The sequence below is a fragment of the Solanum pennellii genome, chromosome 9, assembly GCF_001406875.1.
Source record: "Solanum pennellii chromosome 9, SPENNV200".
NCBI classification, from domain to species: domain Eukaryota; kingdom Viridiplantae; phylum Streptophyta; class Magnoliopsida; order Solanales; family Solanaceae; genus Solanum; species Solanum pennellii.
The window spans coordinates 7,273,552-7,286,505 of NC_028645.1; the positions used below are offsets into that span (position 1 = coordinate 7,273,552).

Sequence of the window (12,954 nt, forward strand, 5' to 3'; positions counted from 1 at the left end):
GTTGGTCCAAATTGGGCTTTTATTTATCCACATAGGAAGGGAAAAAGACCCATAACCCAACACGATTTTGCCCTCTATGGTTCCCCCTAAAATCCAAAGAAAAACGCTAAATCTCCTTCTATATAAACTCTTTTTCTCGTTATTTAGGTGGGAATTTTTTTTCGGCAGTTTTTTGGATTGAAAATATTTTGTATTGAAAACAATAGAGAGAGTGAACCAATAGTTAAAGGAAAAGATATTTTCGAGTTGAAGATTTCCTTCGAAATTTTCTGATTTGGTCTTTGCTCCCATCAGCTCGCTCTATTCATTCGAGTTCATTTCGGAGTCGTTTCTTTGGTGTGATAGTCGTTGCCTGTCTTCGCTGGAATTCCCGTCCCCGTTCGCTGCCCGGAGAAGACTACAATTTCACGAGTCATTGAAGACTTGTCCCTTTGCTTTTTGGCGATTTGGGGCCATAAAGGTCCAATTATCGTCTTTTGAAGTCAGCTGTCTATATAATGAATGAACAAATCTTGGAGTCAAAATCCGCATGGGGCGAGTCAATAGTCAAAGAATTTGGGCAGAAGGCCCTCATTTTATTTTTGCATTACATGTTGTATTGTTATTATTTTTTGAGGTTTAAGTCCTTGTCGTTTTTTTTTTGTTTTATCTCTGTATTGTAATGATTAGTTTAGGATAGGTGAAAATTAAGTGGGTCAAACCCCACCCCTCCTCCCAAAAAAAAATGGGTTCAAATACCGGTCTAGGCGGACAGAAAATCCGGATTTGGACCCAACTCTCTCTTCTCCCTCTCTTATTTTTCATTTATTTATCTGCTTTATTTGTCGGTAGTTTTAAAGTTAAAAAATCTAAATCCCCGCAAATACCGTAAATGTTTTATCAACTTAAAATCGAATCTAAATGGAATCTAAAAGGACAAATAAACTTGCAAATCAAATTCATACTTAGATAGTAAAATTAAATACTTTATTTTTCAAATAGCTCTAAATAATTTTTATTCAAACTTTAAGTTAGGCATTTTAGCCAAATGAGTTAGTTGTCGAAAAACCGTATAAACGAATATTTTAGGTGCCTTAAGAATCTTTCTAAAAGATAAATAGGAATCCCCGAACCCTATAAAGTTTTCAAAACGATTTTTCTGTTAAGTCTTTTTGAGAACATAGTTTTCTACATTTTTCTTAAAAAATAAAGTGGCGACTCTAAAAAGTCAAAAAACTTATTAGAAATTATTTTTCCGATAAAACAATATATTTGAATCGAAATATAACGAGGGATAAATTTGATCTATTTTATATATTTCAAAGAGTCTTTTGCCCTTTTTTCATCTAAAAAGTATTATAAAATGATAAAAATATCATAGTAATAATAGCATTATTCTCAAAATAATAATACTATCACTAATTTAATTTTTAAAAATAAATATGACGGAAAATTTTCATTTTACTATAGCAAATTAAACTATATGTTTATTTTTTCTTTTTGGCTTTCTCAAAAGAAAAAAAAGGATAAATATATCCTCGAATTATCGTAAAAGGTATGTAAATATCATTCGTCATACTTTTGAAATATTGGTGTCCCTGCAATTCAAAAACTAGAGAATATATGTCCTTCACTTTAATGGAAGAGTAAATAGGACACATGGTACAATCTTATCCGTCGATTTGATGCTTAATAAATGTCGGGTCGATGGATTGGATAAGATTATGACATGTGTATGTTTGTTAGTATAAATGATATATATATGCTCTAGTTTTAGAACGACGGGGGCACCAATGTTACAAAAAGCATGACGGATGACATGTGCATACCATTTATGATAGTTTGGGGTTATATTTGTCTTTTTTCCCTTCTCAAAATAGTGTTTTTTCTATATTTAGTACTAAGATTTCCAATTTCAACATTCTGCGTGACAAACTTAAGATCATAACATCTAGAGGACTACACATATCTTTAATTTAAGATCACAAAATTCAAAAATCTTCTTTTATATCTTAAATTTAGTGTTAAATCAAACGAAAATGCTTAAAGAGAGTAACAAAAGAAAAGTAAGATATGAACAATAGCTAACCTGAGCAACTATGGTAGAAGAATCTCCAGCATATATTACACATGATCTATCAAACCAATTTCCCTTAATCAAATAATCACAATTCTTTTCCTTGGAATTGTTATTTGCTAAGAAAACAGCCAATTTGGTCTTCCATTGAAATATAGATGTTGTCTTTATAGTAAATAAAAAGTCTTTCTCATCTGTGCTTTCTCCTTTAAATGCATTCCATCTCGAGTGCTCAGTCAATATCTATACAAAAATTAATTAACGGTAAAAACTTTAATTTTAAAGTAAAAATATTTACACAATCATCACTAGTAATTAAAGTTATAACAAGTAAATTATTATGATAAGTATTAAATTTTAACAATTTTGGTATTACAAATTAAAATTTAATGACAATAAAAGATATCTATTAACTATCAATGTTTACAAACTTGAACCTATAGATGTTGAAGTTATACCTACTGATGATAATGTAAAAACGAATTCACACTATACGTATAATTAAATGATTTATACTTGGTTATTGCTTTAATTTTTAGGTTATCATGAAAGCTCGATATGAAGAGTATACATCTTTTTTTTTTCAAATCGATGTATGGTACCTATATTGGAGTCCGACTAAATTCGAATTTTTGCCGGAAATCCCACATTGGGGGTCTCCCTAACAAAGGCGACTTCGTACCCAAGGAGGCTCGAACCCGAGACCACTTGATTAAGGATGAAGAAGTATTACTTATCACTCCACCACAACCCTTGTTTGTGAGTATATATCATGTTACTGCTTTGCGCATACTAGGCTATGATTAGATAAAACCTATATTTATCGATCAATATATAGAATGAAAACTTTTATTTTTTGTGTAGATATATCTTCCTTAGGGTTTGACTTGTAGTATTAACTAATATAAGTTGAGTGCAGTGTTGAGACTACTCCACCCTTAATCAGAGGTCTTGAATTTGAACCTTAGATATATATGAAATTTTTTTTGTTGGAGACGTCAACTCAAATGAGCCTTGTGTGCAGTGAGCGATCCAGATTTAGTTAAAGCTCCATTGCGGACTAGGTGGAAAAAAAAACTTACAACATGAACTTTCCCTCCCTTATTTGATTTTTTTAAAACATTTTTTTGTAACCTAGCTACTTATTATTAATTTAGAAATTATAATATAGGAAGATCTCTGAAATTAACATTTTAAAAAATAATTATGTACTACCTTTTGTTTGAGAGTGATGAGGGGATTATCAGCAGCATCAAGAATAACTCTCTTATCATGCCATCCAAAAGTTGTGCCTTTAACTTTGAACTTGAAGTTTCCATTCATATCTGAAACAACAAAATCTCCATATCTAAGTGTCTTCACCTTCCTAGATATAACAACATCAACCTCGTTCGGCGTGCAATATTCGGATCCAATTATAGCAACTGGATCATTAGCCATAGTTGCATAACTTGATTCTGCCATGAACAATAATCAGTCACTTTTACTCGTTAGTTATGCAAAAATTTAGAGAACTTGGCAATACTCTTTTATTTTTCTAAGAAATAATCAAATGACATCTATATTTATGATTTTTTATTTTTATTTTTTTTGGTTTTCAGACGAATTGGTCTGATTTTAGAGACGTGTATATGTGATTTATAATTAGTCAAATATTATTCTAACCTGTCCTTTTAGTTGAAATTTCAACTTTGATTTTTCACCAAAAGTATATCCAGATTTGTTGCTAGGTCTTAGTCGTCCCTTTTTCTTTCATATTTAATTTGTACGAAATACGTGATAATTAGGGGTGTCAAATGGATGGGTTGAGTTGAAATTGAGATATTAAAATGGGTTGAAATAGAAATCGGGTTGAGTCTTAACCCGCCTAAATTTACTTTGGCTCAAATGAGTTGGGTTCAAATGGGCTAAAAAACGGGTTGGGTCTTGACCCGTTCAATTTGACCCGATTAATCTCAATAATTTAAATAAAGTGATATTTAACTTTTGAGGGAAAAGGGTCAAGTATGCCCGTAAACTATTCGAAAAGGTCTAGATATATCCTCCGTTTAAAGTTTGGTTCACTTATGCCCTTGTCGTCAAACTTTTGGTCATAATATGCCCTTATGGGCGTTAGTTGTCATGTTGGACATATTCAACTCATTTTTCATTTCTTTAAATGCCACATGAAATTGTCATGTCATTTTGACCTTACCACATGTCATCTATATGAAAATGGAAAGATATTCGGACTCATAAACACCTAACCCGAACCATAAATCAACTCCTTTTAAATACACTATCCGACTCATTTTTACAATTTTGTTTAATTTTTATTTTTTCGGAAATCTCGAAAATGAGTAATTGAATAATAAAAAATAGGAAAAATATGAAAAAAAATATAAAATTAACGCAAAAAATTCACAAACATAACTAATACCTACATAACTAAACCCTGCATAATTAATACCTACATAACTAAACCCTGCATAAGTAAATCCTGTATAGCTAATACCTGCATAACTCTAACCAGTAACCAAACAACCCCTAAATAATTTCATTGTTTATGAACTACTTGTAACTCTCTTTACATTCTTACTATTTTGGCATGTGTTCATATAAAAAATCAAAATTAGTAACTTTTGATTTGTATCAATCATAGAGATCTTGGATGATCATCATCCTCTTCGGCCTTTCACTTTAACTATCTTAAGAAGAAGAGATGCGACATTTGCTGGAAAATGAGGTGATGTTACATTGTTGTAACGACTCACATGATCGTTTTGTTCGCTTTAATCTATTTCTCTAGTTTGATCCTTTTTGTAACTTCACTATGACTTGCAAAAATAGTTGGCAAAATATCCAAGGTGATAGTATAAGGATTGACCAAGATTTTTCAGTTTTAAAAGTTTAAAATTTGGGAGGTTTGACCAAAGGTGATAGTTCATTTGTGGATTGATACATGTAGTCTCACTAATTGTATAAACTCTTAAGAACAATATGGTTATTCTGCCACAAATTTAACATGATTCAATGTTGTTTCTCTCCCAATTTTTACTTGGGAAACTTTGATTATTCGGAGAACCTGGTCCATATTGATTGTTCTGAGAATATATTCCCTGTCCACCAAACTTGAAACTGTTGTTTTCTCTTCCCTGCCCCTTTAGGCGGAGAATTAATATCATGTGATGGTTTTGTTGTGACATATATCCTTATAATAAAAGCCCTTAGAACATTAATAAATTGATGAAGGATGAGATATGATGCCTCACGTAACATGACAGTCCTGAAGGTCTTATATTTGAGACATAAATTTCTAGCAAAATTAATTGCTTTGCTATCTTCATCCACAGTTTTGTGAATGGCTGCAAGGCCATTACATATGTCTTTTTGAATCCCTTGATGTATTCATCAATCTTTTTGGTTCCTAGTTTAACACTTTGTAGTTACGTTATTGTTTAAGCCGAAATTCCTTATCTTTTGTTGCTTGAAGATAAGATTTTTCCAACCATTCAAACATCTCCTTGACAGTTGAGCAACCCATAATTAGGTACATGTTTTCTTCAATCATGATGCCTGAGATCCAACTCCTTAGCAACACATCTTTCTCCTCCCAGTCATCAATACTACAACTATCTTTTGATCTTTCTCAACGGCTACAACTTTTTTCAGCAGCCTCTTTCGTGAAACAATTGTTTTTAGTTGGTTCATTCTCTATGATGAAATAGGTTAGTCTCATCACATGAATCAATTGGAATATTTGTGTCCTCCATATTAGGTAGTTTGTTGGTTTAAGTTTAATGGAGCAAGTGACAATGAGTTAGTGAAGTGAGGAGGTCGACATAGTGTTGGTAGAGGGGGTCATTGCAGTTGAACGTGTGTGTTTATTTTCGTTAATCAATACTCAGAGAGCCTAAGAGATTTTAAGCCTTGATACCATGTAGAGTTTCCATGTCTAGTATTAGAAAATCAAGGATTGTGTTGATGATTAAAATTGTTAAATACATATTTTTTATATAGGAAAAGAATTGTAAAGTTTTAAGTTAACTATACTTAGATTCCTACAATACTTATTACTACTATGATAATAATACAATTATAAATAATCTAATCCTAGTCGACTTCATGAGCTATTTCAAAAAGTAGCAGTCTAGTCGATATAAGTGACCTAAACCTAGAGTGACTTTAACTCCATCGTACACATTGCTTGAATCAAAATATTCAACTTGTCCCCTGTATTTAATTTTTTTTTTATCTTCAACAGTTAGGTGTTTATCATGATATTAGAATTTGGATCGTAAAAATATCCACATGGAAACATATCTTAGTCATTTATTTTTTAGCTCCTGTGGGTATCATTAACACTTCTATGGTTCGTTTATTATGTCATAAAGCTCATAATTACTAATGTAAATTATTTAAACATTTATGGGACTTCACATCTTGATTAAATATTTTTAAGAAAAGAGTAAAATTACCACTTGAACTAAAAATAACTTTCTTAATTGAAATAATATATTATAATAACAAGTGACAACTCTCTAAAATAAATATGGATTCCTTCGTTCCATCATACGTGTGACCTTTCCTTTTATTTCGTCCTAAAAAGAATATCATCTAATTATAAGTGGCAATAATTTAAGTTTAAAATTTTCATATTACTTTTAAAGAAGGCCAAATACATACGCAGGTCCCTAAAGTTGTTTGCGTTTTCCCCCCAGGTACCTCAACTAACCTAGATTCCTATTGAATCCTTTAGCCCCCTATAATTTGATTCTTTTAAATATTCTTGGCTGATGTGGAGCCAAATTTCAATAAATTATTTTTGGTAATTGGGCGCGTGAGATGAACCTTTCCCACGTGAAAATTTGACCAATACACTCCAACCCAATTACACGTCAGTGCCACATATTAAATCATCAAACCTAAAAACCAATTTCCCCCCAAAACACTTCTAACCCGTTTCTAAACGAGAAAACCCTAAGAATCTCTCCCTTTCAATGACTTTTACAGCTAAAATTCTTAGATTTTAAAGTGATTTCAAGTGTTTTGTTGAAGGAATCATCGAAGATTGCAGACGATTTTGGAGTTCATTTGCGATTTTCGAGTTGACGAGTGTGAGGTAAGTTCATTCCCTAATTTCTATGTAATTTTTATTGTTGTAGTGGTTGTGTGTTTTTAATATATGTGTTGAGCCTGTGTTTTTTATTGATATATACTGGTTTTAGTTTCAATGTGGTTGTTGTTGTTAATATCTGGAGAAAGTTAGGATTTTTTTATTTTTATTGTTCATAACTTGTCAGAAAAATTTGGGGCCTTGTTTCAGGGAATCTTTAGGACGCCATTATTATAACTCGTTTTCATCATGGTGGTAAGTTTATTCAGGACAAAACTGGAATTACTTATAAAGGGGAAGCCGAGGTGGAATATGTTAATATCGACAAGGACCACTTCTCAATAATCGAGTTACTTTTTTACACTAAACAATTGGGGTATATTACTGTTGGTGGGTTCTGTGTTAAAAACCCCACAAAAATGGCTTTATTGAGGCGGACACTAATTTCACTTTAGTAAATGTCATCAAAGACCTAAAAGATGGTGACTTTTTAGACCTTTATGTGAAGCATGTGGTGGATGATGTAGAAGTGGTCACAACGGGTTTGCTTTGTGGGTCTGTCGTTGAAGAAAACGTAGAAGATATAAATATGACTGCAAGTGAAGGGTTGAATCATGAGGCTAAATCTGAAAATGTTAATGTGGAAATTGAGCCACGGGATATATCAGATTTAGATGTGTAATGGACTGAATCAAATGAAGAAAATAGTGATGACTCTCAAGAGGATGTTATTCCTGATGTGGATGACTCTGAGGTTGATGAAGAATTAAGATCTCTTAGAAATGAAAGGAGAAACAAAGTGAAAAAGAAAAAACCTACTCAAACTGAGAAAATAAAGCTTGGAACAGCTGATATTGATAGAGGCTTTGAAGACATATGAAGGAATAAGGCTGCTAGATACACTGGAAGACTAGGGGGTGATGAGCAATATATAGATAGCTCAGAATTGGAAAGTGAAGACAGTAGGGATGAATTGGATCCAGAATTTATGAAGGGTGTTGATTTACCAAGAAGAAGAAAAAGTAAAAAGGTAAGATTTGATCCTGATTGTGTTGTAGCAATTTTTGAGCTTGGTATGAAATTTGAAAGTGCTGAACAATTTAGAAAAGCTGTTGCAGACTATTCTTGTGAATATAAAACTAGGTCAATATCAGATTTAGATGTGTAATGGACTGAATCAAATGAAGAAAATAGTGATGACTCTCAAGAGGATGTTATTCCTGATGTGGATGACTCTGAGGTTGATGAAGAATTAAGATCTCTTAGAAATGAAAGGAGAAACAAAGTGAAAAAGAAAAAACCTAGTCAAACTGAGAAAATAAAGCTTGGAACAGGTGATATTGATAGAGGCTTTGAAGACATATGAAGGAATAAGACTGCTAGATACACTGGAAGACTAGGGGGTGATGAGCAATATATAGATAGCTCAGAATTGGAAAATGAAGACAGTAGGGATGAATTGGATCCAGAATTTATGAAGGGTGTTGATTTACCAAGAAGAAGAAAAAGTAAAAAGGTAAGATTTGATCCTGATTGTGTTGTAGCAATTTTTGAGCTTGGTATGAAATTTGAAAGTGCTGAACAATTTAGAAAAGCTGTTGCAGACTATTCTTGTGAATATAAAACTAGGTCAATATCAGATTTAGATGTGTAATGGACTGAATCAAATGAAGAAAATAGTGATGACTCTCAAGAGGATGTTATTCCTGATGTGGATGACTCTAAGGTTGATGAAGAATTAAGATCTCTTAGAAATGAAAGGAGAAACAAAGTGAAAAAGAAAAAACCTAGTCAAACTGAGAAAATAAAGCTTGGAACAGGTGATATTGATAGAGGCTTTGAAGACATATGAAGGAATAAGACTGCTAGATACACTGGAAGACTAGGGGGTGATGAGCAATATATAGATAGCTCAGAATTGGAAAATGAAGACAGTAGGGATGAATTGGATCCAGAATTTATGAAGGGTGTTGATTTACCAAGAAGAAGAAAAAGTAAAAAGGTAAGATTTGATCCTGATTGTGTTGTAGCAATTTTTGAGCTTGGTATGAAATTTGAAAGTGCTGAACAATTTAGAAAAGCTGTTGCAGACTATTCTTGTCAATATAAAACTAGGTTAAAATTGAAGCCTAATGACAAAAAAAGAGTTAGAGTTAAATGTGAGGACAAGAAATGTAAATGGTTGCTGTTTGCTAGTATAGATAAAGATTCTGGTGATTTTGTTGTCAAAAATTATTATCCTGTGCATGTACGTCCTCAATCAACCAAGAACAAGTTGTGTACATATAAGTTTGTTGCAGAAAAGTTCAAGGATGAAATTACCTGTCAACCATATATAAGAATATGGGAAATTCAGGAATTGGTGAGAAAAAAATTTGTGTCGTATGTCGGAAAAACTGTTTGTCATAGGGCAAAAAAGAAGATTATCAAGGAGTTCTTAGGTGATTGGAAGATGGAATTTCAAGATTGTGTGATTTTGCAGACATGATTAAACATACTAATCCTGGTACTTCCTGTTGATTGAGGACAGATAGAGAGTCTCAACCAGGAAAAACTTTGTTTGTTTACTTCTATGTTTGCTTTGATGCATTGAAGAGGGGTTGGTTGGAAGGATGCAGAAAAATTATTGGTTTTGATGGATGTTTTCTGAAGGGTTCTTGAAAGGGAGAATTGTTGGTTGCTGTTGGTAGAAATGAGAATCAACAGATATTTCCAATCGCATGGGCTATTGTTGACACAGAGATAAAACATAGTTAGAGTTTTTTTCTCAAGTACTTGATAGAAGATCTGAACTTAGGCACAAGACATGGACTGACTGTTATGTCAGATATGCAGAAGGTTAGATGGTTTTTGTATTGTATCTTGTTCTTTTATTTTTTATTTTCTTGTATTGCTAATACTTTTTAATGTTTGTGCTACAACTGTTTACATAGGACCTTGTACTAGCTTTATGTGAGTTGCTACCAGATAGTGAGTAGAGAAGGTGTGCTAGACATATCTGGTCCAACTGACGTCAATTATGGAGTGGTGAAGAAACAAGGAAATAGTTCTGGAGATGTGCTAAGTCAAATTTTGAAGTGAAATTTGAAGATGAGATGGATAAACTCAACAAATTAGGTAATAAAATTTGTGAGGACTTGTTGCATTATGAAAAAACTACTTGGTGCAAAGCATATTTTAAAGAACATTCTAAGTGTGACATTGTTGAAAACAATATGTGTGAAACTTTTAATTCTTGGATACTAGTTGCTAGACATAAGGCTATCATAACTATGTTAGAGGAGATTAGACACAAGACAATGGACAGAACTATTGTAATAAGGCAATTTGCTGAAACTTGGATTTCAGATATCTCTCCATGGCTAGACTAGTACTTGAAGAGAACAAAGATCTTGCTAGATTTTGTGATGTTAGATTCAATGGTGATATTGGGTATGAAATCTTAGATGGTCAGTACAGACTTATTGATGATATAAGGAATAAGACATGTACATGTAGGACATGGCAATTGAGGGGCATACCATGTTAACATGTTGTGCTTGCATATCAGCACAAAGGCATATAACCTGAACATGAAGTGGTACTTTGGTATAGGAAAGAGACATTTTTGAAGGCTTATAACCATTTTCTATAGCCAATACCAAACATGAAAATGTGTCCTCACACTAGTGGTGTAGTGATTGAACCTCCTGAACCAAAAGTCATGTCTGATAGGCCACCAAAGTGCAGGAGAAAGACAAATAATGAGCCTAGGAAAAAGTATGGAAAGTTGTCCAAAAGAGGAGTAAAAATGACCTGTTCCCTGTGTCATCAAGTAGGCCACAATAAAAAATCTTGTCCAACATTGGTAAGTTATTATCTCTTCTAATACATCTACAATAAGCTTCAATTATTTACAATAATCAATTTTTATTACCGTATTAATAGGTTGGAACGGGACAACCTGGAGGCTACCCAAACAGGCAACTAAGCTCAAGCCAACTACCAATGTCTAGCCAACCATCAAGCTCAAGCAAGCCACCATTGTTTAGCCAACCATCAAGCTCAAGCCAGCCACCACTTTTTAGTAGACCATCAATCTCAAGTAAGCCACCAGTATTCAATCATCAAGGCAATTCTATATGTTTTGATTCTTCAGCTGTTAGAAGAGAGAAACAACCTCCTAAAAGCAGAGGCACATGCAGAGGCAGAGACACTGGGAGAGGCACTGGCAGAGGCACTGGGAGAGGTACTGACAGAGGAACTGGTAGAGGCACTGGGAGAGGCACTGAGAGAGGTACTGACACTGGCAGAGAAATTGGAAGAGGCACTGGTAGAGACATTGGAGGTGTATCAAGTCAGCAACCTGATCAACCAAGGGCTATGAAAGCTTCAATATCAACAGGAAGACAAAAGAGGACCAAGACTATAGGATTTGGCATCTATAAAAATGCAAGTGGTAGTCAAACCTTTAATGTAAGTGTACACATAATTTTGTTCATTTCTTGCTCTACTATATAAAGTCTCATTTTAAGATATTTCTATGCAGCCTGGTACTGCAGGAGAAAAAGCTGTCAATCCGAGAGTTTATAGGGATGCATCTCCAACAAATATTGATATTGGTTATAAGCCTCGAGGACTCAAGTGGAATGGTGGAAATGCTGTCGCTGGTTCACAGTTGCAACGAATCACTCAGTCAAGAAAAAACAAGCGTGGAACATCTAGTGCACCAAAAAATGCCTAATTTATGTAGAAAAGTCACTTTTTGGTTGTGTAATTAGCAGCAGAAATTTGTATTGACTGCTTTGAAACTTGGAGCTCACTAGAGCAAATTAATGGCATGAATGATCAATTTTTACTGCTTTTGAGGCACAAATTATCTTCATTCCTTCAATTAAATCATTACGATAAAAACACAAGGCATTTACAATAGAAAAACCGATCAAATTGCCCATAAAGAACACTACAATCTACCATACATACTTTTATGAAGGAATCTAATAGAAGACAAATGAACCAACTAAGATCATTTTGTTACACAAATCCAAGTAGCCAATATCACCCTTACGATAATGCATATCATCCATATTTTTCTTGATCGATTCCTCTCCAATTCATATGTTTTGACTCTTTTCAACAAACCCCATATCACCCTCCTAGCTTGAGCAGGCATTTCATCATCATACCATCGAAAATATCCACATCCACCTCGTGCCTACAAAATTAAAGAAAAAAAATGAATTATAAATAAGGTGATTCCTTACTATATTGGACAAAAAAAATAAATTTGATTCACCTTTGAAATTTTGCAACAAAGGAACCTACGTCCAGGATTGGATTGTGTCCATGTGGTCTTCATTTCCACAACGTTCACACATTGACATAGTACCATCGCAGTTGAAGAAGAAGAAATTGATGAAGAAGATAAATTCGATATTGGAACTTGATGATTAAGAAGAAATCAATGAAAAAGATATATAATATAATGAGCTAAAGAGGAGAAATAATGATGAAGAGAACCAAAAGAGGATAAATAAGGGAAGAATGGGAGAAATTAGGGTTAAAAGGGGGAAGAAGATCGTTGGTGGATGGTTCAAGATCCACATCAGTGCTTTTGAAGCGTCTGCACGCGCTTAAAGGATGTGAGATCACGTTTGGCTCCACATCACCCAAGAATATTTAAAAGGATCAAATTATAGTGGGTTAAAGGATTCAATAGGAATCTGGGTTAGTTGAGGTACCTGGGGAAAATGCGCGAACAACTTTAGGGACCTGCGTATGTATTTGGCCTTTAAAGAAATGATTTATAATCATTCAAACATTT

At 33.5% G+C, this 12,954-nt stretch overlaps 2 protein-coding genes across 2 annotated transcripts in view; one reads left to right on the forward strand and one right to left on the reverse strand.

Annotated features, from left to right (window-relative positions):
- The window catches only part of LOC107030577 (protein LURP-one-related 10-like), a 21,418-nt gene extending 17,898 nt beyond the window's left edge, over positions 1 to 3,520 (reverse strand). Inside the window, exons 1-2 of the mRNA XM_015231846.2 lie at positions 3,272 to 3,520; positions 2,069 to 2,299 (exon numbers count right to left, since the gene is read on the reverse strand). Of these exons, the coding sequence (XP_015087332.1) occupies positions 2,069 to 2,299; positions 3,272 to 3,520 (480 nt within the window). The remainder of the gene's footprint in view (positions 1 to 2,068; positions 2,300 to 3,271) is intronic.
- A 7,283-nt stretch (positions 3,521 to 10,803) lies between these two features.
- Positions 10,804 to 11,874, forward strand: LOC114073967. The gene is made up of 3 exons (XM_027911737.1): positions 10,804 to 10,965; positions 11,079 to 11,606; positions 11,680 to 11,874. Exons 1-3 carry the CDS (start codon positions 10,804 to 10,806, stop codon positions 11,872 to 11,874), a joined length of 885 nt encoding a protein of 294 aa, XP_027767538.1.
- The last annotated feature ends 1,080 nt before the right edge of the window (positions 11,875 to 12,954 follow it).